The sequence below is a fragment of the Rhinatrema bivittatum genome, chromosome 1, assembly GCF_901001135.1.
Source record: "Rhinatrema bivittatum chromosome 1, aRhiBiv1.1, whole genome shotgun sequence".
Lineage (NCBI taxonomy): Eukaryota > Metazoa > Chordata > Amphibia > Gymnophiona > Rhinatrematidae > Rhinatrema > Rhinatrema bivittatum.
The window spans coordinates 503350338-503376705 of record NC_042615.1 but is presented as its reverse complement, the minus strand read 5'-3'; the positions used below and the strand labels follow the sequence as shown (position 1 = coordinate 503376705).

Sequence of the window (26368 nt, the reverse complement as noted above, 5' to 3'; positions counted from 1 at the left end):
CACACATGCTGTCTATCTTTTCACGCTTACACACACACACAGGCTTTCAATCACATAAATACATGCTGTCTTTTTCTCTCACACACAGACTCATTCACATGCTTACAAACATGTCCTCTCTTTCTCTCATTTACACACAGGCTCTCAATCACATACTCACATGCTCCCTCACCTAAATCAGCTCTCAATCACACACAGACACACATGGTCTCTCTCTCTCATTTAAACACAGGCTCTCAATCACATACTCACATGCTCCATCACCTAAACCAGCTCTCAATCACACACAGACACACATGATCTCTCTCTTACTTATACACACAGGCTCTTAATCATACATACACATGATTTCTCTCACACACAAAGGATCTCAATCATACACACATACTCTTTCACACAAACAGGTTTTCAATCACAAACTTACACATACAGGTTCCCAATGGTAAACTTACATTCATGCTCTCTCTCTCTCTCACAGGCAGGCTCTCAATCACAGACATACTCTCTTTCACATGTACAGGCTCTCAATCATTCACATACATGCAATCTCTCACTCTCACACACACACACACACAGACCCCCCCCCCCGCGGCCCGGAAGAGGAAGTGGAGAGTATCGGGTGCCAGCGCGGCAAGAAGAGGCCACGCTAGTGCGCTCGGCATCGGCCCGAAGAAAAGAAGACTGCAGCGCGGCTCGGAGGAAAATGAAGAGGTTCAGCCGCGGCCGATGGGACTCCGCCTCCGCGAGGGCTGAAAATGAAGAGGTTAGCGTTGGGAGGAGGCTGCTGCTGCCGCGAGTTCCTGGGGTGAGGGAGAGAGAGAGTGAATGAGCGAGCAAACACACATGCTTGCTCACTCATTCACTCGCTCTCACCCCCACCCCGGGAACTCGCGGCAGCGGCAGCAGCCTCTTCCCAACGCTAACCTCTTCATTTTCAGCCCTCGCGGAGGCGGAGTCCCATCGGCCGCGGCTGAACCTCTTCATTTTCCTCCGAGCCGCGCTGCAGTCTTCTTTTCTTCGGGCCGATGCCGAGCGCACTAGCGTGGCCTCTTCTTGCCGCGCAGGCACCCGATACTCTTCACTTCCTCCTCCGGGCCGTGAGGGGGGGGGGGCGAAGAGAGCACGCCGGTGCCGCTGACTCCAGCTGTCCTGCCGCGTTCCGCCCGGGCTGACAGCATTTTAAGCCCGGGCGGAGGAGGACCGGGGAGCAGCTGGGTCAGCGGGAAAGTGTGGCGACTGTCTGCGAGCCAGATGCAGCCCTCAAAAGAGCCATATCTGGCTCGCGAGCCATGGGTTCCCGACCCCTGCTATAGAGGCTTCTGTGCACCAGCGGGGAGAGGGGGGGGGGCCGCTTTCACCGCGAGACATGGGAAGTCACGGCATGGGGGAGGTATCCATGGACAGGACAGAACAATCTAGCTGGCATCAGGCCTGGATTTAGGCGCAGGCAACATGGGCAGCTGCTTGGGATGGATGTCAAATTTCTAAGGCGCCAAAGAGGAGCCTGCTCCTGGTTCCCTTAGGGGCCATGTGCCAGCATGGCTTCAAAGGGGCAATACCATGGTACCCTGCATATGGGCACCAAACTCTTAAATCCGGTCAGGATGAGACGGGAGTGGCTGACCTGCTGAGCTCTTGCCTGGGCAACTGCTGCTGCTGTAAACTAGGGCTGAGAAGTCGTTGTCCCCCAAAATAAAAAAAAAAGTTAACATGACTTAAAATTAAGCCAAGCCAAATTCCACTTGTTTCCAAGCAGATGTGGCCACACTGGTGGATGCAGAGGTATCAGGAAACCTGGCAGAGAAGGTGGAACAGAATTCTGGAGAACCCAGGGAGCATGGAAAAAGATTAAAGGCTACTCAACCAGCCAAACATCACCATCGTCTTTTGACAGGGAGCCGAGCTTTGACAAAGGAGGCTTCTCGGATGCTATCGGACCGATACAGTAAAAATCGCGGGACAGCGGGCGAGCGCCCGCTCTCCCAGCGCGTGCACAGGACACTCTCCTGTGCATGCGATACAGTATTTTAATTTATTTAAATTAGGACCGGCGGTAAAAAGAGTCCCTAGCGCCTCTTTTCGGACAGGAGCGTTGGCTGTCAGCGGGTTTGACAGCCAACGCTCAATTTTGCCGGCGTCGGTTCTCGAGCCCGCTGACAACCACGGGTTCGGAAACCGGATGCTGGCAAAATTGAGCGTCCGGTTTTCAAGCCGCGGGCCTATTTCAAATTGGGTTTTTTCTTTTTTTTTTTTTACTTTTTTTAACTTTTGGGACCTTCGACTTAATATCGCCATGATATTAAGTTGGAGGGTGCACAGAAAAGCAGTTTTTACTGCTTTTCTGTGCACTTCCCCGGCGCCGGCAGAAATTAACGCCTACCTTTGTGTAGGCGCTGATTTCTTAAAGTAAAATGTGCTGCTTGGCTGCACATTTTACTTACTGTATCGCATGGGAATGACTAATAGGGCCATCAGCATGCATTTGCATGTTCCGGGTGCTATTAGTCTCGGGGGGGGGGGGGTTAGACGCGCATTTTCGACGCGCTATTAAGGGGTAATAGGGTGTCGAAAACGCGGGTCCAATCGCGGGTTAACAGTGCGCTCCGCCGGAGCACACTGTACTGTATCGGCCTGTAAGTTAGCAAATAAGGGAAGAGCAGAGGAGGCAAATGGGATAAGAAGAGGGGGGAGGTTTGGTAAGAGTTTGTTAATCTACTGAGAAGCCAAACCCATGACAATAACCCTCCCTGCATTCATCAGGTTTGTATCAGAGGACTGTGAGGGGACAGAGTCTTCTGTCATCGTATTGTCCTTCCCCTTCTCATCCCCCCAAACACAGCTCTGCAATGCACCGCCCTCCTGCCCTGCCACACCCTCTGACACTGTATAGCGCCCAGGGCCTCGGCTTGCCTCGGGAGGAGGCAGACTCCTCGGTTCCTCACTCATCAGGCTGCCATCTGTCCCTCATACTGCTGCACAACCTCTGCCTAACCCCAGAACGACCCTGCCATGACCTCCGTAAAGTCAGAGGTTCAGGGCGAGCAAGGCTCCCCCTGCAGCAGCGAGGGGGGGGGGCTTGCAGGAGGCAGGCTAGGATAAGAAGCCACAGGGCCCGGCCACCAACTGCTCCCCCTCCAGGGTGCGTTTTTCTCCTTCGGCATATATAAAAAATTCCACCTCATTGTGCACCACGGCCTTCAGTAAAGCTAAACAGAAATTCCTGGTCCCTGCTCCCCGGGGCCAGCTGTGGAGGAAGCACTGTCTCTGGGGGCGGGGAGGGGGAAGGAGTCTCAAGTCACTTTACTATGACTCCTACTGACCAGGTTCAGGCTCTGCGTCAGCCAGCGCTCACAGGGAGCCGCAGTTCGTGGCCCCAGGACAAGGGCTGTCCCTGCACTGGGTGAGGGATCCTCCCCTCCCCCCTTCTGGGCAGTTGTGAATGAAGACTCGTAGCACTGCAGCCACAGAGGCTAGGGGAACACTACTGGGCCAAAATACAAAGAGAATTGTACAGTTATCAAAAAGTACAAATTCCCGCGTTCCTGATGAGAGCTGGCTTGCAATGAGCAAGGTCAGAGGCCATGCGCTAGGGCTCCCTGATGAGAGCTGGACGGGAAGACATTACAGGCAGAGGGCAGGGTGACACTGGCAGGCATCAGAAGACACTCTTACAGAAATCCATTCCGGTCACACTCCCTTCCATAAATTCTGGACTCACAATGCTCCTCCCGACAGATATTCCTTTTGCGGAATTGAATTTCCTCATTTGCATGATAAAAGCGTAAGTGACCTTTCCAGAACCACCCACCGCAACAGCGAAAAATCAGTTCCCCATCCCCCACCGCAGGACCTTGCTCCTGTACACATCTCCATCCCTCCCTACAGAGCACATACACAGCCCATGTGCACCAAGTGTGCACAATCTCTTCTAGACACACACACACACACACATATATAATACCTATATATAGATATATATAAAACCTGCATCGAAAGAATGCAAATACACCGCGATTTGCAGCCGACACATATATCTGCATAGCTAACACACTCCCCTCACCAGCAAATGGAGGAGGCACAGACGTACAACATAATCTAAACAGGAATGTACTCGCAGTGACATGTGCAAAGAGTGTGCACTCACGCACTTTAACCCCATTTACAGTACCACAGCAGGAGGTGGAGCCGAGAGGGAAATGGGCAGGAATTTCCTCTGGGGAACTCTCCCTCCCCTCCCCCCACCCAGAGCCGGGCCTACCTCAGACACCCGGCCCAAAACATCAGGCCAGAGCCATTTGTAACCTACTGAGTGGGGGGGGTGGGGAGGGAGGGATTCCCCTCCCCTCCCCTCTAATGATTTTAGTTAAGAAATCTCCATAACAGTTCCCCTCTCTCTGCTTTTGATATTCAGGTACAAATGAAAGGGGCAGAGACCAGAAAGGCCTTTCGCATGGGCTGAACCTAGTCTAATTTGAAGCAAGTGCGGTTCACCGCTACGTAGCCAGATAAAGTACTTATCCGGGTAAGTAGTGGCGGCTGGCGGCAGATAGCCGCATAAGTACTGATCCATGTGTCTACCTGGCAACTGTTTCCCGCTGCCAGATAGAGAGATAAATCAGTATTTATCTGGGTAAGTGGCAGCGGCTGCTGCCTCCAGGTACCCAGATAGCCTGTTAGGGATGCCTCCACCCCCTCCTTCCCTAGTTAAAATGTGCATTTGACCTGTGCCAAACGTACATTTTGCAGTTTTTGTGCACTTTTTTAACTCCTGATGCATTAGCATATCATTAGCTTACCGCATTGGGAGATTAAAAAAATAATAAGCTTGGCGTTATAAATGTGCACTAAAAACCAGCACACATTTTATTAGCGCCCAGGATCATTGCATCGGCCTGTAAGGGAGAAGGTGTCCAGAGTCGGTGGCAATCTCTGAACAAAATGCTGAGATGGGAAAATGTAAGGAAGCCAGGTTATGCAGGGGAATGTAACAGGTGAGTGCAGAGATGGCGACACTCTGTCACAGGCCACTAACATACTTCCATCTGCCTCTCTTTCCAATCCCTGCACATTAGGGTGACGAATCTTCCATAGGGCAGACATCCCAACAACCCACCTATATGCTGTGGAGCCAGCACGCAGGGTTTCAGCTCAGTGCAAACACCATCTGGTGTATCCTCGGGGCTCTCAGACGGCGGCTGCTGCTGCCTCTCTCTGCCATCATCTGCTAAGAGCCTGCACCCTGCACCCTCCCGCTGAGCCCTGCGAGAGCAGAAGTGGCTCAGGCCACGTATGAGGGTGAGAGCTTCCAGAGAAAGCAGAGAGGAAGGGGGGGATAGAGAGACAGACAGGCAGAGCAGTCATAGTGATAAAGGAGAGAGAGAGAACCAGGAAAATATGGATGCTGACAAGGGGGAAGGTGCATCAGAGAACTATGACTCTTAAGAGACTGTCGGAGACGGAGACGTACAAAGAGAGCCTGTCAGGGAGACCTCGTCTGAAGTGCCTTGTTATCTCTTATTCATTTGGCATTAAGTGTAACACTGAGCGCTTTAAGCATCCCCCTGTGTGCTGCTAAGAGCATGGCTCCTCTCTCCCCGCTCTGGGAGAGGGTCCTCCAGTCTAACTCTACCTCAGTAAAATAAGCACTGGCAGATCAATGGAGCCAGACAAGCACTGGAGCAGCAGGCGAGCACCTCATATCAGTAAGGACCTGCCTTAACACCTCCATGGGAGGACCACAGGGCCCAGGGAGGCCAGAGAGCATCCCACCAATTAAAAATCCCCTCCAGGATGACATGGACTCCTGCCCTGGAAAGCTCATGCCTCAATAAAATCAGTTAAGTCTTATAAGGAGGGCACAGGACATACATAAATAAAGGTGACACCATCCTCTCTCCTTCCCCCCCCCGAATTCAAGTCAGTCCCACTGGCTGCACACCAACCAATCCCTATTACATCTTTTCTCTCCATGCGCTGCTCCTAGAGGACAGAAACAGATTCTGAAGCCTAGGCTGCAGCCCCTCCAAGCATCAGGGTCATTGCCTAATGTCAGGACACGCCCCCTTCCAACCCCTAACCTCGGTCTCCCCCAATTCCACAACCTCAGCAAAGTCCTTGTCACACCCCCCCCCCCCCCCCATGGGATCCAAGAGCTGGGCTGGGGGTGAGGAGAAGGGCGGCAGCTGATGGGGGAGGGGTGGTGCAGACCTCTTTTCCCCCTTCATGCCCTAATCTACCGGCAGCAAGAGAACAGCGGTACATCAGGCCACGTCCGTCCCCCCCCCCCCCCCCCCCCCCCCCCGTCATCTGTGGTTCGGCAAGGGCTCTGAAACACAAACCATTCCCCCCCACCCCCCTTCTTATTTTTTTAACCCAAGGTGGTTACAATAAAATATTTTTAAAAAACTTACACATCACATAATAATCACTCCCCCACAGAAGAGGCAAAAAGGGGTGGAGAATTAGCACAGGTTTGAAACATGCAAGCAGAAGCACCAATCGTCAAGGCTTCAACCCTGGCTGCAGCCTATTCACACTTCTTTCTCATACATTCATAATTCAATCAGCTTAACAAAAATCCTCCTCAAAACCGGAGAGCATCTCTCACACTTAAGCTCAGGCTTGGATCAGAAACCGCCGAGCATTCAGGGCAGCTCCTTGGGAAGTTAAAACATCCACAGGGGTTGCAGTTTTGTAGGTGGGGGGGTGATTGTCCACGGAAGAGGTCGCATCCACCTGCAAACCTACTCCCCTAGTGATACTGAAATTTCCCAAGGCAACTCGTTAAAAGAGTTTACAGCCTGTGTGCTGTCCAGCCATTTCAAATGCAAGCATGAGGTAAGTAAATGTGACATATGCTCTCCACTTTAGATAGATGTATTTGAAGCTGATTGAATTATGAATGTATGTGAAAGATGCACGAATGGACAGCAGCCAGGGCCAAGGCCTCGATGACTGCTGCTACTGCTCCTAAGTTTCTAACTCCCAGCTAATTCAAACCTTTCTGGTCTCTGGCCATGTGTCCAATACATTCGCAGATATTTTTCTGTCTCATTAAAAGGAGGAAAAAAAAAATGTGCCTTAAAACCTAAAAAGTTGGTTTTATAGAATGTGTATAAAGCTGTCTCAAGAGATTTGCAATGCCTGGCTCAGAGGAAACTCTACACCTTTCAGAAAATTAACCAAAAAAAAAGTAACAAAAATAAACTAGGACTTAAATAAACACTGCTGCCGAAAATCAGTTCCAGAAGAGGCCTGCACTTATCAAAACAAAATGGAACTTAACAAAACAGAGAGCAAGAAATTAACTCAAGCGCAGACACTCGGACACTTTCACACCGACAGACGCTAGCCATGTCCACAGATTCACAGGAATCTTAAATCCCTGCTCTCTCGGATCACAGCCTTGTTGAATTTAACCACGTTTAATGTGATAAATACGTTTCCCCGAAGCCTTTTATTGGCCTTGTCTTAGGTGTATGCATCCTGCACCGCGCTGCGCGCGTCTGCTCCCCTATACAAATCACAAGCAGTTAGGGGTACGTTGCAGCATGCTTTAATCCCACGTTTGCAGGCATGCCAACTGTATAACTTTGGGTATGCCTGGTAGTGCTACAGAAACAAGTTAAAGAGGTGTCGTTATAACCCATGAGCAAGGACACACAAATGAAAACCTCCTCCCATGCAGCCTGTCTTCTGCCTCCTCGTCAGTCTCTTATCAGGGAGATATCACGCAGCCTCTCCTCAATCCCCAAACAGCTCGCATCGGGGCGCTCTCGTGCGTGACCCGCGCCACGCACATGAGCCACGGAAGACCCAGAGTTGCCACCCGAGTGGCGATCCACCTACCAGGCCAGGCGATCCCACCCAGGAGGCCTCCGCATAACGGATCCCACCGATGCCGAATTTTTGCCAGCCCGGGGCCGTTTTGGATTTGCGGTAAATTGTTTCTTTACCCTCCCCCACTCCCCTACCGCAGCCAGAGTGGAAGGTAGAGGTCACCCGCTGCCGCCAGCCCCCAACTTACTATCATTTTAACATTTTCTGTAAAGGGAAAAAATCCCCAGCGGGGACCCTAGGATGAGCCCGATTCCCTTCCCCAGGGGCACGGCAGCACGTTCCCCCTCCCCCACCGGGCTGAAATAAAAGACGGGGGCATAATTATTCCAAAAAATCTCTCTTAACAAATTGAGCAAATAGATCCCTCTGCTTCTAGGTCTTCACTTCCAGATGCTGTTGATTTGCCTGCACTCCATCAGCTCTGTCTGAGCACTGAACAGACGCTGTTTACGACAGGGAGCCATCAACTGGCTCATAAAATAGATATAAATAATATTCTTTTTCAGAAATAGAAGATGTTTTTTTTGTGTAAGAATATTTTTACTTCTCTCAATTCAAAAATTTAATTATATATATATATATATATATATATATATATATATATATATATATATATATATATACACACACACACGTATATATATATAACTAGGTATATATATTTTTACATAGGTGAGGTCTCTTATGGTTCATGCTGGTTACTTTACAGATATTTCTATACTATGTCATTCAAGGCTGCAGATGATCTCTCTTCTGCTATAAAAAAAATGTCATCTCATGATGAAATTTAATATGGAAACGAGCCAAGTGATGCACGTAAGGAAAAATAATCCCAACTACGGGTTACACAAAACTGGGTTCTGAATTGGGAGTCACCACCCTGGAAAAGAACCTTGACGTCCTTGTGACAATACCTCGAAATCCTGAGCTCAGTACACGGCGACGGAAGTAAAAAAAACAAAACAAAAAAAGAGAAATGTTAGGAATGATCTGGGGGGGGGAAGGGGGAGAATAAAACAGAAAATATCATATGGCATCTGTCTCGAGCCATGGCGTGCCCTGCACTTTGAGTACTGCGTGCAGTTCTGGCCACCCCCATCACAAAACAGGTAAAGTGGAACTGGAAAATATGCAGAGGCTGAGGGGTGGCCTGATGAAAGTTTATAAAATCATGAGTGGGGTGGAACAGGTAAATAGACAGCACTAAGACTAAAGGGGGCAGCGTGAAATGAACTGGGAGCAGATTTAGCACAAATGTAAGAAAGTCTTTTTTTTTTTTTTCACTCAACGCACAGTTGAGCTGCAGGATTTACATAGAAACGTAGGAATACGATGGCAGAAAAAGCCCATATGGCCCATCCAATCTGCCCTTCCGTCCAATTTATCCAGCCTTACAACTCCCATTGCTCTCTCAGAGATCCCCGGTATTTATCCCTTGCTTTCTTGAATTCAGAGACCTTTTTTTTTTTTTTTGTTTTTTTTACTTCGCTGGGAGGCCTTTCCAGACATCCATGCAAGAGGTGGAGAGAGAGGGGGGCGGGGGGGGCGACAGATTAAAGACCCACGCGCACATCTGATTCCGGCAACAAGCATTCTCTGGCTGACTTGCAGCCCGGTGAGGTCACGGGCCACAACCTGACGTTACAAACTCCGCCGAGGCACAAAAAGTCTCCCCTGCGCTGGCGTTTCTGGAAAAGCCCAAACCCGTTCCCCCCGTCCCCGTCCCCTCCCCCACACACCCCGTGCCAGCGCTAGCAGACGCTAGCGGCCCAGGAATACATCACTCTGATGCATATTTAATGAAAGATATTCCCCGGGGGGATTGCTTCCAATCTTATCTTTCACGCTGCCCCCCCCCAATCTCTCCTTATTCCTTAAATAAAAACGAAAAGCCCAGCAGACAGTGAGTGGAAGGAGGCGGCTCCTTAGAGCCCCGTCCAGAGCCTGAATGAAAGGCCCTGTTTGGCCTGCTCCCGGCCACCTGCTCTGAACTGCCCTCCTTCACAACGCCCGCCGCCTCGCCCTCTGCCACCCATCCGTGTAAGAAGCAGCTCGGGAATACAGCTGGATTATGCTTAGACATGCCTCAGCCCACGAGGCCGCCAACTGATCCAACAAACGGGCCGATTCAGTAAAGTCCGCGGGAGAGCGGCGAGCGGCGCGCGCACAGGCCACTTTCCTGTGCACGCGATTCTGTATTCAAATTAGGTCCGACGGTAAAAACAGGTAAAAAGAGGCTGTCGGGCCGACTTCACATTTTTTTTTTTACTTTTTGTAACTTTCGGGACCTCCGACTTAATATCGCCATGATATTAAGACGGAGGGTGCGCAGAAAAGCAGTTTTTACTGCTTTTCTGTGCACTTTCCCGGTGCCCGGAGAAATTAGCGCCTACCTTTGGGTAGGCGCTAATTTCTGAAAGTAAAATGTGCGGCTTGGCTGCACATTTTCCTTTCTGAATCGTGTGGGAATAACTAATATGGCCATCAACATGCATTTGCATGTTGCGGGCGCTATTAGGTTCAGGGGGGTTGGACGCGCGTTTTCGACCCCTTACTGAATAAGGGGTAAAGCTAGCGCATCGAAAATGCACATCCAATCGCGGGTTAACAGTGCACTCCGCCGGAGCGCACTGTACTGTATTGGCCCGAAACTCATCCAGAGCCTCACCACTACCGGGACAGTGGATTTCCCTTCTGACACTACCACTCCCATGTGTCCAAAACCTCGCATCAGTCCACCACCATCCACTTTTTCAGTGCTTGTACAATGTCCCCGTGCTCCTTCCTATAACTTTATCTCCTAACCTCCCTCCTTCCCCCCCTCCCCCCTTCTACAGACACCACTGAGCACAGTAAAATAAACTCCTGGGAGTACAAATGGGACCAGGTTTGTAGATCTAAGGACTCCCCTACAAGGCTACCTTTCCCTATCTGCCTGCCCCCCCCCCCCCCCCCCCCCCCCCCCCACCAGGCAAGGACTTCCCAGTGCAAACAATGAGCAACGAGACCATCTTGACGTTTGTTTTTGCTTCTTGTCGTCAGTGAAAAGGAACAGCAGTGCCACGAAAAAAAAAAAAAAAACACGCCACAGTGTGTGGAACAACTTGGGGCGGGAGGCTTCCTGTGAGCCTCGGCAGGGGATTACTCCCCCTGCTGCAGACCTACGGACTGAGAATACCTGGGCCCGACACCCCCCCCCCCCCCCTCCGGAGAGGGCACCGTCTCCGCTGGAAACATTGACTGTCGAAACACATACGCGCACCTTCTCACCCATCTCATTTCATCTTACTGATCTAAAAAGACAATATAAAGCAGCTTACAGCCAGCAAATTAAAAAAAAACCCAAAACAATTCAACATCAACCCCTACCCTTTCACATGCACAGAAAAATGCTTGTGAAAGCCAGCCTTTCCTCCAAAGATGACATCAGCCAGGGACCCCACCTCTGAGCAAGGGGATGCAACGGGACGGGCCCTCGGGGGGCCCATCTGGAACTGATCACTGAGCCTCTCTCCCAGACCCCAGCAGACAAAACGCTTCCAGACAGCTACTAGCAAGCTCATGAGCCCACTGGCCTCAGCAGGGGTTGGAGCGATGGGATGCATGGGTCTTGATGGTCAGCTAGAAGAGTAGAAGGGACATTTGATTGGTTCAGCTTTGTTATGTAACAGAATGGCATCATGGGCAGGCACCTGATTGGTCTGGACTGGCTATGTCATCACAGAATTGCATCTTGCATGCAGCTGTGTCCAATTCACCAGAAGAGGTGAAAATGTACACATGTGATGTCACCCCGGGCAGGAAGGACTGCCGTTGGGGGGAATCGAGGGATCAGGAGCAGGGCATGAGATGGTTAATCCCTGCAGGAAGCGTGGCTGAGGACAGTCCAAGTTTGCCAACCTCAGGGAGATGAGAGCAGGTGTTAATAGCAAGTGGATCCAGATCCAAACCCCCCTCTCCCCTCCACATCTGCCAACAGCTCGCATTGAAAAATTGCCAGAAAGAGCATTTGGTGCATTTAAGTTTCAAATACTAAGTGCAGGAGCTAGATAGAGAGCACAAACAGGAGCAGAGCAGGGTCACTTGTCAATTTTATAGGTATACTTTTAAAAATTCTGAAAAAAATCATACGCCAACAATTAAATTAAAAATACTTTTGTTTCTACCTTTTTTGTCCAGTGATTTCATTCCAAACCATACTGTTATGTCTCTTCTCTGCTTTTCTCAGTTGTCTTCTCCTAAGCAGAGTTCCTTACCTGTAACAGGTGTTCTCCTAGGACAGCAGGATGTTAGTCCTCACTCATGAGTGACATCATCAGGTGGAGCCAGCACGGAAAACTTATGTCGAAGTTTCTAGAACTTTGACTAGGCACACTGAGCATGCCCCTAATCCAGGGCAGTCTCGTAACATAGAATAACGATAAAGAAAATAATAATAACCAAAAGGAGAACCCAACTCCATGGGGTGGTGGACGAGTTTCATGAGGACTAGGGATGTGAATCGTTTTTTGACGATTTTAAAAAATCGTTGATATTTTTTAAATCGTCAAAAATCGTTAGAGTACGCGATACAATACAAATTCCCCCGATTTATCGTCAAAACCAGCACTCTGTGATCCCATCCCGGGAGCGCCAAGGCAGGGGTCCGAGAGCACCTGGCCTTCTTGAGAGCGGATTCGACCACTATCAATTGGTGTGCCAGCTGACGCTTCTTGAATCTGGTAGCCTGTTGGATAAGCTAAAACCATCCATCTTCCTGTTAACAGGAGGAACTGTGAGGGGTGCTCCCAAATCCTCAACAGTAACTCCTTAAAGATTTCATGCACTGGGACTACCACCATCTCTTTAGGAGCCTCCACAAACTGGAGGACCTCCATCATCTTGTGTCAGGCATTCTCCTCAGTCATTAACTGAAACGGGATGGCCTCCGCCATCGACCGCACAAAACCTGTGAAGGTCAGGTCCTCAGGGGGAGACCTCCTTTGCTCCTCTGGAAGAGAGGGTTCAGAGGGAAGACACTCTGAGACCTCTGAGGAGGACTCCACAGTGTCATCCCACCATGGATCATAAGGCGCCTCATCCTTGCTGTATTCCACAAGGGACGGGGCCCTAGGTGCTCAGACTTCATCCAGGGGCAAGGGCACAGGTAGCACCGGTGCCGGCCCCGGCAAAGCTGGATGGGGGGCTGCAAGCCACGGTAACGCCACCAGCACTGAGAGGGCCTCTTCCTCAGTGGAACCTGTGACAACCACTACATCGATCAGGGGAAGCATCAGTGCCCCACCGGGCACCGATAGCTGCCCGGGAACCAACGTCAGCTAGGTTTGCAAGACACCAATAAGCACACTGAGGTGCTTATTGGTGTCTTGCCACTGGCTCGATACCCCGGAGCACCTGATCGACTGCCAGCTGGACTCGGCACTCTAACTCTTCCTCAAAGGTTGCCAATGCCAAAACGGATTGGGAGGTAGGAAGGTCGGCCAGATCTTCCTCGAAGCCTCGAGGTGGATCGGCGACTGACACCTAGGCTGGTGGAGATCATCACGAACTCCCAGCATCGATGGAGGATCGGCACTCCTCGCTGCAGGGTCACTTCAGGGGCATTATGGCAAGCACCGCTGCCAACCCGAGCCTGGCACAGTGCATTGAAGGCAACCAGTGCTGATGCTTCCTTGGCTTCTCTTGGTACTCGGCCTGATCTTTCCCCAGTGCCGAGGTCAATGACAATGATCCCGACATCCTTGATGTGGAGGAGAACAACAACAGTCAGTCTCCGGCGCCCCTATCAACGAAGGAACGGAGGGCTCTGCCAGTGTCAAGGGCTCGGTGTCCATCAATGCAACTTCTCGGTCCTTCAGTATCGATGCCACCAATCCCAATGTCGATGGATCGGACTTGCTCACACCCAAAGAGCTTCTCCATCTTATCGAGGCGAGCTTGATGTCCCTTCGGGGTCATTTGGTTGCACACGTGGCATCCCTGAACGTCGTGCAATGTCCCCAGGTAGAAGATGCATACATCGTGCGGGTCCATGATGGACATAGTCCTCAGGCACTGGGGGCATTGGCAAAAACCCGACTAAGCTATGACGACACGAAATAAGAGGGGCAAAAAACGATATAGAGGCGGCAGGTTACTGACGCCAGCTGGCATGGAGGTTCAACTGTCACATGGAAACGAAGCGAAAAGAAACTTATCGAACTGGCGAAAAACCTGACTGGGAAGCAAGGGGAACTGAAGAGGGACCCGAATCGAGAAAACCGCGAAAAAACACCAATGAATCGGTGCAAAGTTTTCCACTGAAGTTTTTTAGCTAAGCAACACGAGCTCACAAACTGCGATGCGAAAGCTCCACGGACAAAAAGAGACTGAAGAGGGAGCTGCGTGGCCACGTGGATTAGGTTATGCTGGGCATGCTCAGTGTGCCTAGTCAAAGTTCTAGAAACCTTGACCTAAGTTTTCTGTGCCAGGCTCCATCGGATGATGTCACCCATGTCACTAACATCCTGCTGTCCTGGGAGAAACTCCTTTCCTAGGATCTCCTGTCTTCATTCTTTCCTCCCTCTGTCTCAGACATCTATCTTTCTGTTTTTATCATCTCCATTTACTCCTCTCTGCCACTGTCTCCTTGTATCACCTCTTCTTCCCATCTCTCATCACCACTCAACCCACCCAGCTCCCCATCTTAGTGTTACTCCTCTCTTTCCACCCGTCATCCCTCCCTCATGCCCACCTCTCACCCCCCCAATGACCTTCCATTGCATTCCTTTGGCTCTCCTTTTCGGGTCCTCCTCATCCCCCATTCCCACTCACTGGCACCTGCTCCCTCCTTTCACTCCTCCATCCCTCTTTCCTGGCACTTCCTTTGCCCCTTTTCAACATCACCACAACCCTTCATTCCTCCATGCTCCTCTCTTGCTTCCCGACCGCAAGCCCTTCATCTTCCTTGGACTCCCCTTTCAACCTCTCCCAATGGGAACTGTGGGAGCTGGCAATAATGCAACATGCCAGGACCCACGCAGCTCCTCCTATGTCCACTATGCCATCCACAGGAGGAGGAGGAACTGTCACCGTGACCTAGCAGGTATCTAGGGTTGCCAACTTTGACTCTGGAGGCCTACTTTCAGCGGCCAGAAGACAGCAGCAGTAGGTGAATGCAAGTGAGCCTGGAGTCTGCTAGTCCAGCATGCGCTGATAGGCCCTACAGTGGCTCGGCCTCCTCTCACGTGTGTTTTCTTGTCAAATAGGAAAGCGGCATGAGAGAAGGGGGTGGAGCCTGTACACTGAGCTCACAGGCCCTGCATTCACTTACATTTTCCCTCCCTCCTCCTTCCCGCCGCTCCTAAGGAGAGCTAAGGGGAGGGAGAGAGAGACAGAGGAGAATCAAAGGAGGTGAAATGTCTGCAGCTTGAGGTCGGTGGGGCTTGACGTTAGAGGTGATTCTGCTGCCTTAAGGGAGGCTGGCAGATTACTGGAGCTTACGTAGTCAGTTTTAAAAAGGTGCTTCCGACTGCCAGCCTCCCCTTCAACAAAACCAGCCGAGCTAGCCGAATACTGACCAGCTGGCAACCCTCCATGTAGCTCTCAATGCTGATCCCTGCATTGGAGCAGAATGAGATGGCGGAGAAGGCTTTTTCAAGCTGTCCAGTTTGCTGCGCACTGCCGTGTCACGGACCCTCGTTGCTCTCCCATTTTTCCTTCACTTCTTCAGACTTAAGGATCTTTGATGCCTATCCCAGACCTTCCTGAATTCTGCTACTGTTTCTGCATTCATCACCTCTGCTGGGCGATAAAACTCTGGGAGACTTGGGCTGTCTGCTGCTGCCACTCCCAACCCTGGGCGCACACACACATTGATAAACTGGGGTTCATGTGGCTAAGGTGTGCTCCCTAGGTGGCCTGAATGCTCTGGTATTCCCCTGTGACGGCAGAGTCCCACACACAGACTGTAAAAAAAGGGACGAGGGCCTGTAGAACTCCCACGCAGTTCATGTGTGCTCTCTCATATATACAATAAGAGTTAATTATAACTGTGCACCATCTCTCTGGTAACCAAAACCTATATTTTCAATTTGCCTGGGTCAATGGAGGGGGCAGCAGACGCATAATTTCCCTGCCACATACATGGAGAAAGTTAGCGCTCTAGAAAGGGAAGACGACACATTTGCGTACCTGCGCACATGTGCCCATGTCAATCTGTGCGAGTCCATGTGTATAGGGACGTGTGTATTTATGCATCTTATCTGGATCTTGTACATGTGTGTGCACATGTCTACGCCTGTGTACGCATGCCCACTGCCTCATGACGCAGCCCAAAAGGAGTCATTAACCCCTAGCAACGACCAGGGGTAGGGGAGGAATTACAGGCATTATAAATATAAATGGACCAATCATAGTGCAGGACACATGAGAGCAGCTGTTGAAATGCAGAGAATGACAGAGCAGCCCAGCCCCAGTGGGAACACGATGCACGCACAGGGATGCAGCAGTGGTGGGCGCTATGGAATACCAAGCTCCGGGCTGAGAGAAGTGGAAAGGAAAGACTCGGAGTACAGTGAGCAGGTGTCTGATCTGGGGCACACAGAAAGTCAATTTCTCAGATTATCCCCAGAATGAAACCTCCCTAGGAAGGGGAAAGAAAAGTGATGGGGCAGGGGTGCAGTGGCAAATTTAGAATCACAATTATAAAATTAAAATGCTGTATATCTGTCTATAAAGATCTCCTCCTGCTGTTCCCTCACAATAAGAACATAAGGACATAGGAAATTGCCATTCTGGGTCAGACCAAAGGTCCATCAAGTCCAGCATCCTGTTTCCAACAGAGGCCAAACCAGGCCACAAGAACCTGGCAATTACCCAAACACTAAGAAGAACCCATGCTACTGATGCAATTAATAGCAGTGGCTATTCCCTAAGTATAATTGATTAATAGCAGTTAATGGACTTCTCCTCCAAGAACTTATCCAAACCTTTTTTGAACCCAGCTACACTAACTGCACTAACCACAGCCTCTGGCAACAAATTCCAAAGCTTAATTGTGCGTTGAGTGAAAAATAATTTTCTCCGATTAGTCTTAAATGTGCTACTTGCCAACTTCATGGAATGCCCCCTAGTCCTTCTATTATCTGAAAGCGTAAATAACCGATTCACATCTACTCCAAGACCTCTCATGATCTTAAAGACCTCTATCATATCCCCCCTTGGCCGTCTCTTCTCCAGGCTGTACAGCCCTAACCTCTTCAGCCTTTCCTCATAGGGGAGCTGTTCCATCCCCTTTATCATTTTGGTCGCCCTTCTCTGTACCTTCTCCATCGCAACTATATCTTTTTTGAGACCGGAACTGTACACAGTATTCAAGAATCCCAGAAAATCTATAGTGCAAGGCCTTTATGCAAGGGGGAGAGCGTAATAGGGGTGGTATGGGGGTCTTACCTTCTTTAGGGTGCCAGTCCGGGTCCCTATGAATACCACAGAGTGATCCTCATAGGTGTAGGCAGCCACGCTGACCAGGCCCTCCTCCTTCTCCTCAAGAAGCGGGATGCCCTCGATGACTTGCAAACCCCCCAGTGGCTGATTCAGGACTAGGCCACAGAACGTATCTCCGATCTGGATAGGCTGTGGAAAGAGGGAGAGACAGAATCAGAACATCTTTCCCAACCTGATCACAGGATAATTCAGTATTTCACACGTGGCCATCTCTGCACTGCACTGGGTGGCAGCAAATGTAAACTTTCACAGGGGAAAAGAACACTGAGGTCAATATTGAAAAGAAAATGTCTATATTAGTTAGCATGATAAAACTTATTCGGCTAACTTACATGGGATATTTAGCATCACAGCTATACTGCTGAATATCCCCATATTTGGCACTACTTAACTGGATGGATACGTTATATCTCGCTAAGTTAAACCTGCTCTATGAAGGGTCTAACTTGTCCGGTTAAATCAACCGGAGAAGTACAAATATAAGCATTTATCTGGCAAAGTTAGTCGGATAAGTAACGCCAGCTCCAGCCACCCATTTCCCATCCCTGAGTTACCTAGCCAGATAAGTGACTTATCTAGCTATGTGGCAACCATTTCTAGCTATGTGGCAACCGGATATTCAGTGACTGCCACTTAGCTGGCTAAGTCGCTGCTTAACTGGCTAAGTAGCGCTGAATATTGGGTTCAATGTTATTACCTGATTACACTTCTATAAACTGAGGCAGAGGGAGGTAAAGTGACTCCCCTGGGCCACACACACAGAGAGTCAGTGACCGAGCCGGGGATTAGAGGTGAGGCAGAGGGAGGTAAAGTGACTCCCCTGGGCCACACACACACAGAGTCAGTGGCAGAGCCGGGGATTAGAGGTGAGGCAGAGGGAGGTAAAGTGACTCCCCTGGGCCACACACACACAGAGTCAGTGGCAGAGCCGGGGATTAGAGGTGAGGCAGAGGGAGGTAAAGTGACTCCCCTGGGCCACACACACAGAGAGTCAGTGGCAGAGCTGGGAATTAGAGCTGAGGCACAGAGAGATAAAGTCTCCCCTGAGGTCACACACATAAAGTCAGTGACAGAGCCGAGGATTAGAGCTGAGGCACAGGGAGAAAGAATGCATTGGGCCTGAGATGTTTCTTACTGACAGTTCCTTGTCTGCAATCCATGCAAAAACCATACCAGTTCACAGAGGCCAGAAAAATAACAAAAACAGCACAGCTCTGCAGTTTCCTACTCCACATCCCTACCCGGCTGGGCAAGGATTCCTGTCACTCGTCTTTCGCTGACTCGTCTAACTGAAATCTTGGCTTTATTTCTTGCACATATGCCTGCAGAACCTTGGGTTTGGGGGAGGAAGGGCAGGATCCAGTCACTGGGCCAGTTATCAATTTCAGCAGTGCAGGGTTATACTTAGGGACTTTCACGGTCTCTCATTATGCAGCTGTTTGTTACACTGATGTGGTTGCACGAGCGCACACGCCCACGACCCGCCCTAAAAATTCATTCTAAATTGCTTCGCTGCTCGTTTTTGTGGCCACTGATGTTGCCCAGAAAGGCATCCCAGGCCACCCCAGTTGCACAAACTGGGGTGCAATCGAGTCAGACATACCAGGGATAACCTCCCCCCTATTCCCTTCCCGCACAACTGTACCTCAGAGAAAGGGCTGGAGAAGGGAGAGAGCGAAGAGCTTAAAGCCAGGGAGGAGAATCAAGAAAGAGTGCAGAGTGGTGGAAGAGGCAGAGAGAGAGAGAGAGACAGGGAGAGGGAGAGAGACAAAAAGGGGACCTGGTAGGAGCAGCTTCAGAGCCAAGCAGAGCAGACTAAGCAACCAAAGGCAGGAGCTGCAACCGCCAGCGATGTGCAAATTACAGAGAACAGAAAAGAAGCAAGTCCCGGCAGCAACAGTGAGAAACAATATACTGAAATCCTCGTCCCCAAGGAGACACGGAGAAAACTTGGAGACAGAAAATTCACTGCTGGCTTACATTCACGTTGGGAGAATGGCACTTTTTTTTTTTCCTGTAAATTTCATGTGATTTTTCAAAATAAGAATTCTTTTGCTACAGTTACTGCCAACTACTTCCCTCCCCCGTTCCCCTAAAGCAAATCCAAGTTTCCCCCCCTCCGCTTAGGTTCTAATCCAGTGGTGGGGACCACAGCGAACGCGGTTCTGTTACAGCCCATCAGGTTCCTACAGATCTGTGAACTCTGCTGTATCCCTAGTCACTAACAATTGAAATGAATTTAGCAGGCAAGCCTCCAGTCTGAAGCAGGCTGATCTATTGTGCAGGACCACAGGCCCTTTTCCAGACTGGCACCGGTACTTATCTCCAGCGGTGAGTTTACCCCCTTGGCTTCCCTTATGCATGGGACAGATAGGCGCCACCCCGCCCACCAGCCAATGGGGGTTTCCTCCTCCAAGGTTGCAGCTGGCCAGGAGGGGGGGGGGGGGAAGGGAGGGAGGGTAGGCACTCAGGGATGAATTCCCCTATAATGACACAGCCGTGCTGCTGGACTTTACCTTTGCCTAATCTGCCTATTGGGAAGTCTGCCTCTGGTCCTCTCTGTAAATAGTGAAAGGCTCACAGCAGTCCAGTAAGACATCCTTGCCAAGATGTGCACAGACTGCAGGGTCATGTGCTGTGTCTCCAGGAGAGACACACAGAGGGGCAAGCAACAGCAGGCCTCAGAAGCCCAGGAGGAGAGCAGCCATCAAAAGAGTTTACAGCAAAGAAGAACAGCGATGCTTTCTTAATGCGAGAAGAGCTCATCGCCAACCCCGCAACTACAAAGGTGCATGATGGTATTGAAGTCTGGACTTTTGATATGGACACCTTTATAACCTCCACTTACACAACCCCAGAGGAGAGATGCCTTTAAGAGTCCAGGAAAGCTAGACCACAAGACAGCACACATGGACCCTGGTCATTTCAAAAGTCACAGCATTACACAGGGTTAACAGCAAAGATTATGAGAATGGTGACGTTGTCAAGATGTGGGCTGAGGCATACCACCTACGCCAGACCCAGGATTCACAGCTATCTGGATCCATTAAACAGTTTCCAACAGACAAGCTACAACCCAGACCCTCTCCTTTTTTTTAAAAATTAGCCATGTGTAAAAATAATGAGGTCCATATTCAGTCACTGTCTGGATAGCAAAGTTAGCCGAATAAACTTAAGAACATAAGAACGTGCCATACTGGGTCAGACCAAGGGTGCATCAAGCCCAGCATCCTGTTTCCAACAGTGGCCAATCCAGGCCATAAGAACCTGGCAAGTAACCAAAAACTAAGTCTATCCCATGCTATGCCAGTAATAGCAGTGGCAATTTTCTAAGTCAACTTAGTTAATAGCAGGTAATGGACTTCTCTTCCAAGAACTTATCCAATCCTTTTTTAAACACAGCTATACTAACTGCACTAACCACATCTTCTGGCAACAAATTCCAGAGTTTACTTGTGCGTTGAGTGAAAAAGAACTTTCTCTGATTAGTTTTAAATGTGCCCCATGCTAACTTCATGGAGTGCCCCCTAGTCTTTCTATTATCTGAAAGAGTAAATAACTGATTCACATCTACCCATTCTAGACCTCTCATGATTTTAAACATCTCTATCATATCCCCCCTCAGCCGTCTCTTCTCCAAGCTGAAAAGTCCTAACCTCTTTAGTATTTCCTCATAGGGGAGCTGTTCCATTCCCCTTATCATTTTGGTAGCCCTTCTCTGCACCTTCTCCATCTCAACTATATCTTTTTTGAGATGCGGCGACCAGAACTGCACACAGTATTCAAGGTGCGGTCTCACCATGGAGCGATACAGAGGCATTATGACATTTTCCGTTTTATTCACCATTCCCTTTCTAATAATTCCCAACATTCTGTTTGCTTTTTTGACTGCCGCAACACACTGAACCGACGATTTCAATGTGTTATCCACTATGATGCCTAGATCTCTTTCTTGGGTGGTAGCTCCTAATATGGAACCTAACATCATGTAACTACAGCAAGGGTTATTTTTCCCTATATGCATCAACTTGCACTTGTCCACATTAAATTTCATCTGCCATTTGGATGCCCAATTTTCCAGTCTCACAAGGTCTTCTTGCAATTTATCACAATCTGCTTGTGATTTAACTACTCTGAGCAATTTTGTGCATCATCTGCAAATTTGATTACCTCACTCATCGTATTTCTTTCCAGATCATTTATAAATATATTGAAAAGTAAGGGTCCCAATAACTTATAAGGCGAACTTTGGAAGTACATTCAACAGTGCAAACACACTATTGAATTTAGCCAGCTCACTTTAGGGCAGCTCATGGGACTGACCAGACTTAGTTGCCTACGTTATCCAGTTAACTCTGATTTTCAGAGTTAACCAGCTAACTCAACTCCTTCCAGTTACACCCCTGGGGTGGCCCTAACTTAGCTGGCTAAATTCTAGTCGATTAACTTATTAACTGGCTAGAATTTAGCCAGATAAGTTCTAAGTCATTTGGTTAAATGTTTATGAATATGAACCTAAATGTGTTGGAACCCATCTTACATAAACAAAGACTAATCACAATCTGTATCACAAATTGGGTACCCAATGCGTAGATGCTTCAATTCCAAGAAAGCAAACTGGACAGGCTCCTCTGAAGAACCTGATAAAAAAAAAATAAGTGACTGACATTGATCCAACCCCACCACTTTGTGAATGCATTTCACCACACCTCCAAGAGGTGCATACCTTGGACACTTACCAGAGCTCATTTTTCATGCTAGCAGTCAAATACAAGAAGTACAAAAATGTTCGAAAGAGCTCATCTGGGTCGACACTATGCCGGCGAGGACAGCCCTAACTAACAAACTCCAAAAAGAAGAGGACAGAAATGGAAATGGAACGCACTGATCAAAGAAAAGCCATAAGCCATGATAGTAGGAAAGCCCGTTTCAGCATTCGCAAGATGAATCAGGACCCAAGGAAAGCAGAGCAATGCCACAGCATAATGGCTAATCAGACAGCACACCAGCTTCTGCTCAACGGACAAGCTTTGAATAAGCAGCCTGAAAAATTAATCAGGTGGCCAACTGATCGGCGAGGAAATCATTTCGGCGCAACACACTCAACAGGTGAGCTCAACCCCAACATACATTGACTGAAGAAGAGCAGAGCAGCTGGACCCGACAAAAGCATGAAGCAGCTCGAGAACCTCTGTCTCACAGCTGAGCTGTGGATATTACATGTTTTAAAAAATTGTCCATCAACCTTTGGACTGTCTAAATTATGGCAACAAGACCATATAATTACGGTGCAATAGCTTTAGTGAAGCTCTAGAAGGATGCTGCTGAGCCAAAGAACTTCAGGCCGATATCATGTTATCTTTATGACGGCCTCATTATCTCACCGTGTATTGAACAGCTAATGCCAGAATAAGCCAGATTTAAATACGGTAAGCCTTGCACTTGCCAAATACTAAATATCACTCACAGGGCCGGATGAAGGCATGCCGAGGTCTTAGGCTATGTCAAGTTTAATGGGCCCCATAGCATTACCAAAAAATACGTAAAACTTGAAATTTAGCAATTTTTTATGTGCAGAGGCCCCTCGTTATCTGAAGCCCTAAACTACAGCTCAGATTGCTTGTGCCTAGATCCAGCACTGATCACTCAGCATACAGGGCATGGGTTCAAGAGAGGAATGACAGCAAAGTCTTTCTTCACAGACCCTATCAGCAGCATACGACAGTCCAACCACCAAAAACTGCTTTCCAAAGTCCACGTGTGACACACAGCCACCGCCTGGTGCAGCTCATCCGATCTCTCCTGAGGATCAGACATTTTTACATACAACTGTGCAAGGAACAGAGCCACCCACAAGGGCATTGTGCTAGCAGCAAACCTTTACAACACAAATATCAAAGGTCAACCAATACAGAGCAATATGAGGAGGAGCTTCACACACACCAATGATCTATGCATCTTGAAGCACTTATGCCACTGTCGAGAATAGACCGACATGTGCCTTGAGCAAACCTCTCAGCTTATTACATCAGCAGCCAAATCTGCACTAACCCAACTAATACACAGGTGATGGCCTTCCATCTATAAAATGGCGTGGGGCCCTATGAAATGAGACTTAAGAATCTAAATGTGTCCACCCTAGAGGTCAGGAGCAGAGGTGTGCTGGGGGCGGGGGGGGGGGGAGGCGAGGAGGGCGGTCCACCCCTGGTGACGACTGTGCGACTAATCAACCTCTTGTAGTCACCCGGGAAGAAGAAACGTTCCAACCAGGAGCAGCGGGCCAGCAGGGAGTCCTGCCGGCAGAAGAGAACAGGCCCAGAGCGGCACAGCTGGAGAAGCCACGGGCCACCGGCAGAGCCTAACCAGCTGGCGGCCCGTAGCCTCTCCTGCTGTCGTACGGCCCACTGAGCTTCCTGCTTGTGGGGGGAGGGGGCAGTGGAAGCTGTGCATAGGCGGGCATGCAAGCGCACAGCTTCAAAGAAAAGACATGGTCCACTGATCTCCCCACCACCACCACCTCTCCAAGCAGGAAGATTGGTGGGCCATACGGGCAGAGGATAGCAGGAGGCTCTTGGGCCATGGTGAAGCTCATCCGGCCATGGCCTGAAGACAACAGGAGACCATGATGTGTGTGAATGAATGAGAGCCTGTTTGTGTGTGCATGTGTGTGTGTTTGTGTGAGATCCTATGTGTGTGTGTCTGTGTGAGAGCCTGTGTGTGTATGGAAGGACACCCGTATGTGTATGAGACGGTGAGTGTGTGTGTGCCTGTGTATATATATGAGAGAGTGCCTGTGGGTGCATATGTGTGAGATGGTGCCTGAAGGCGTGCATGAGAGGGAGCCTGTGTGCGGGGGTGGAGGTGAGAGAGAGAAACCGTGTGTGTGTGCCTGGGTGAGACAGGAATCGTGTGTGAGAGATACAGAGGAACGTGTATGTGTAAGAGAGATACGGAGGAAACGTGTGTGTCTGTCTCTTTCATAAACACACACACTCAAGCTCCCTCTGTCTTTCACCAAGCGTGTATGTGTGTGAGAGACAGAGGGAGCATATTTTGTTTGTGTCGCTTTGTATGTGTGTAACCCCATTTCACAACGATCTCAGGGTGAAAGGCATGGAGAGTGGGGGATTTTTTAAATCCTTATTTGTTTTAATTACTGGGTGTTATTTGATGTTTGCTGTTTTGAAATATTTTATCAATGTTTAGAAAATTTAAAAAATGTGTACAGGAGCTTCTAATATTGAATTATTCTATTCATCAGCTGTTTTGAAATGTATATTTTTTAGTATGGTTTTACTATTCTGATTGATTTATATTTCTTGATTGTATTGCTTTGAGGAATAGTGATTTTCTGCTTTTCCATTGTTGCACTGCATACAGAATCTGGCTTGGGGTTTCCAGTTCAGTTTTTGTCTGAATGTGTGCGTGAGAGAGATAGAGAAAGCATGTGTGTGTGTGTGTTAGCATGTGAAAGAGACACAGAGGAAGTGTGTGTGTGAGAGATACAAAGAGTCTCACACACACACACATGCTCTCTCTGTCTCTCATCAAGCATGTATGTGTGTGTATAAGAGAGAGGGAGCATATTGTGTGTGTGTGTGTGTGTGAGCGTGCATGTGTGTGCGTGCATGCCCCCAGTCTACAACAATCTTAGGATAACAGATATGGAGAGCGGGAGATTTTTAAAATCCTTATTAGTTTTAATAATTGGGTGTTATTTGATGTATCTGCTGTTTTGAAATATTTTATCAATGTCTTGGATTTTTAAAATTATATATTGGGGAGGGGGGTGCCAAAGAAGTATCCACCCCAGATGCCAAATACTCTAGGTACGCCTCTGGTCAGGAGAGATGGTGGGGATATGATACATTCAAATACCTAATAAGGTGCCAAGTGCACAATGTCACATTTTTTCAATGGAAGGAAAGTTCTAGAACAAGGGGGGGGGGTCATAATCAGATCCCCCAGTTTCCTGCAACAGATCAAAGTAGATTCTGAAGCGTTAGGAAATTCTGTGGTATTTATGTGGCACATTTGCATATATTTGAATCATTTTGCATAATAAATAATGTACATTTATTTTGCATAATAAAAATAAAGTTGTTTACCAAACTTGCTTTTTATCCAAACCTTTGATTTTGTATTGGGAGTTAAATGTTAAATGCAGGCGTGGCCAACTCTGGTCAAGTGCCACAAACAGGCTTGGTTTTCAGAATATTCATAATGAATATGCATGAGATAGATTTGTATAACGTGGAGGCAGTGCATGCAAATCTATCTCATGCAAGCTATTTGTGGCTCTTGAGTAACAGAGATGGCCACCCCTGGTTTAATGGGTGGATAATTTCAGGCATTGATGTGGAGGAGGATAGGCAGAGGACTTCAGGGAAGGGAGAAGGAGAACAGGAGATCCAGAGATCCTGGGGTGGGGGGAATCTGGAAAGAAGAGGAGAGAGGGAAAGGTGTCGTCCCCCCCCGGTTCCAGCCTTGCACCCCCTCAAATGCCAACCTCATCTTTCCTTCTCCATACACTTTTTCTATCACCCTTCTCACTTTCTCTCTCTCCTTTCCTCTATCCACCCCCAATTATTTTATTGTCCCTGTTCCACCGGCTTGAACACACACATACACATCTGCATCCACCCTTCACCGGCAACTCTTTCACACCAATCCCGATTCCCCAGTACCCCTTGTCACACAACTACCATTCTCTTCTAGTCAACTCCCCCCAGCCACGCCATCACACAACCTATCTCCCAGCCCCCTTCCTATAATCCCCACTCACAAGCCCCTCCCCCTGTTTCACACAAACCCCGCCCCCCATCTCCTCTTTCCCTTATCCCCCCTGCCTCTAACAACTCCCCCCCTCCCCACCAAGCCTTCCAGAGCTGATCATACAGCACATCGGGGATATGCTCCACCTCTGCTCCCTGGGCCTGTACAGTATCCTGCATAGAGTTCTGGGGTTGAAAACAGCACTCGGGCCCAGGCAGCAGAGGAATACGTGGGCCCAGCGTTCCACCGCTGTCCTGTGCCTCTTTGC

At 49.1% G+C, this 26368-nt stretch overlaps 1 protein-coding gene across 2 annotated transcripts in view; it reads right to left on the bottom strand.

Moving 5' to 3' along the window:
* The window catches only part of PLXNA3 (plexin A3), a 314146-nt gene that overhangs the window by 266350 nt on the left and 21428 nt on the right, over positions 1 to 26368 (bottom strand). For both annotated transcript variants that reach the window (XM_029610331.1, XM_029610339.1), the window contains exon 3: positions 17272 to 17454. In XM_029610331.1, the coding sequence (XP_029466191.1) occupies positions 17272 to 17454 (183 nt within the window). The remainder of the gene's footprint in view (positions 1 to 17271; positions 17455 to 26368) is intronic.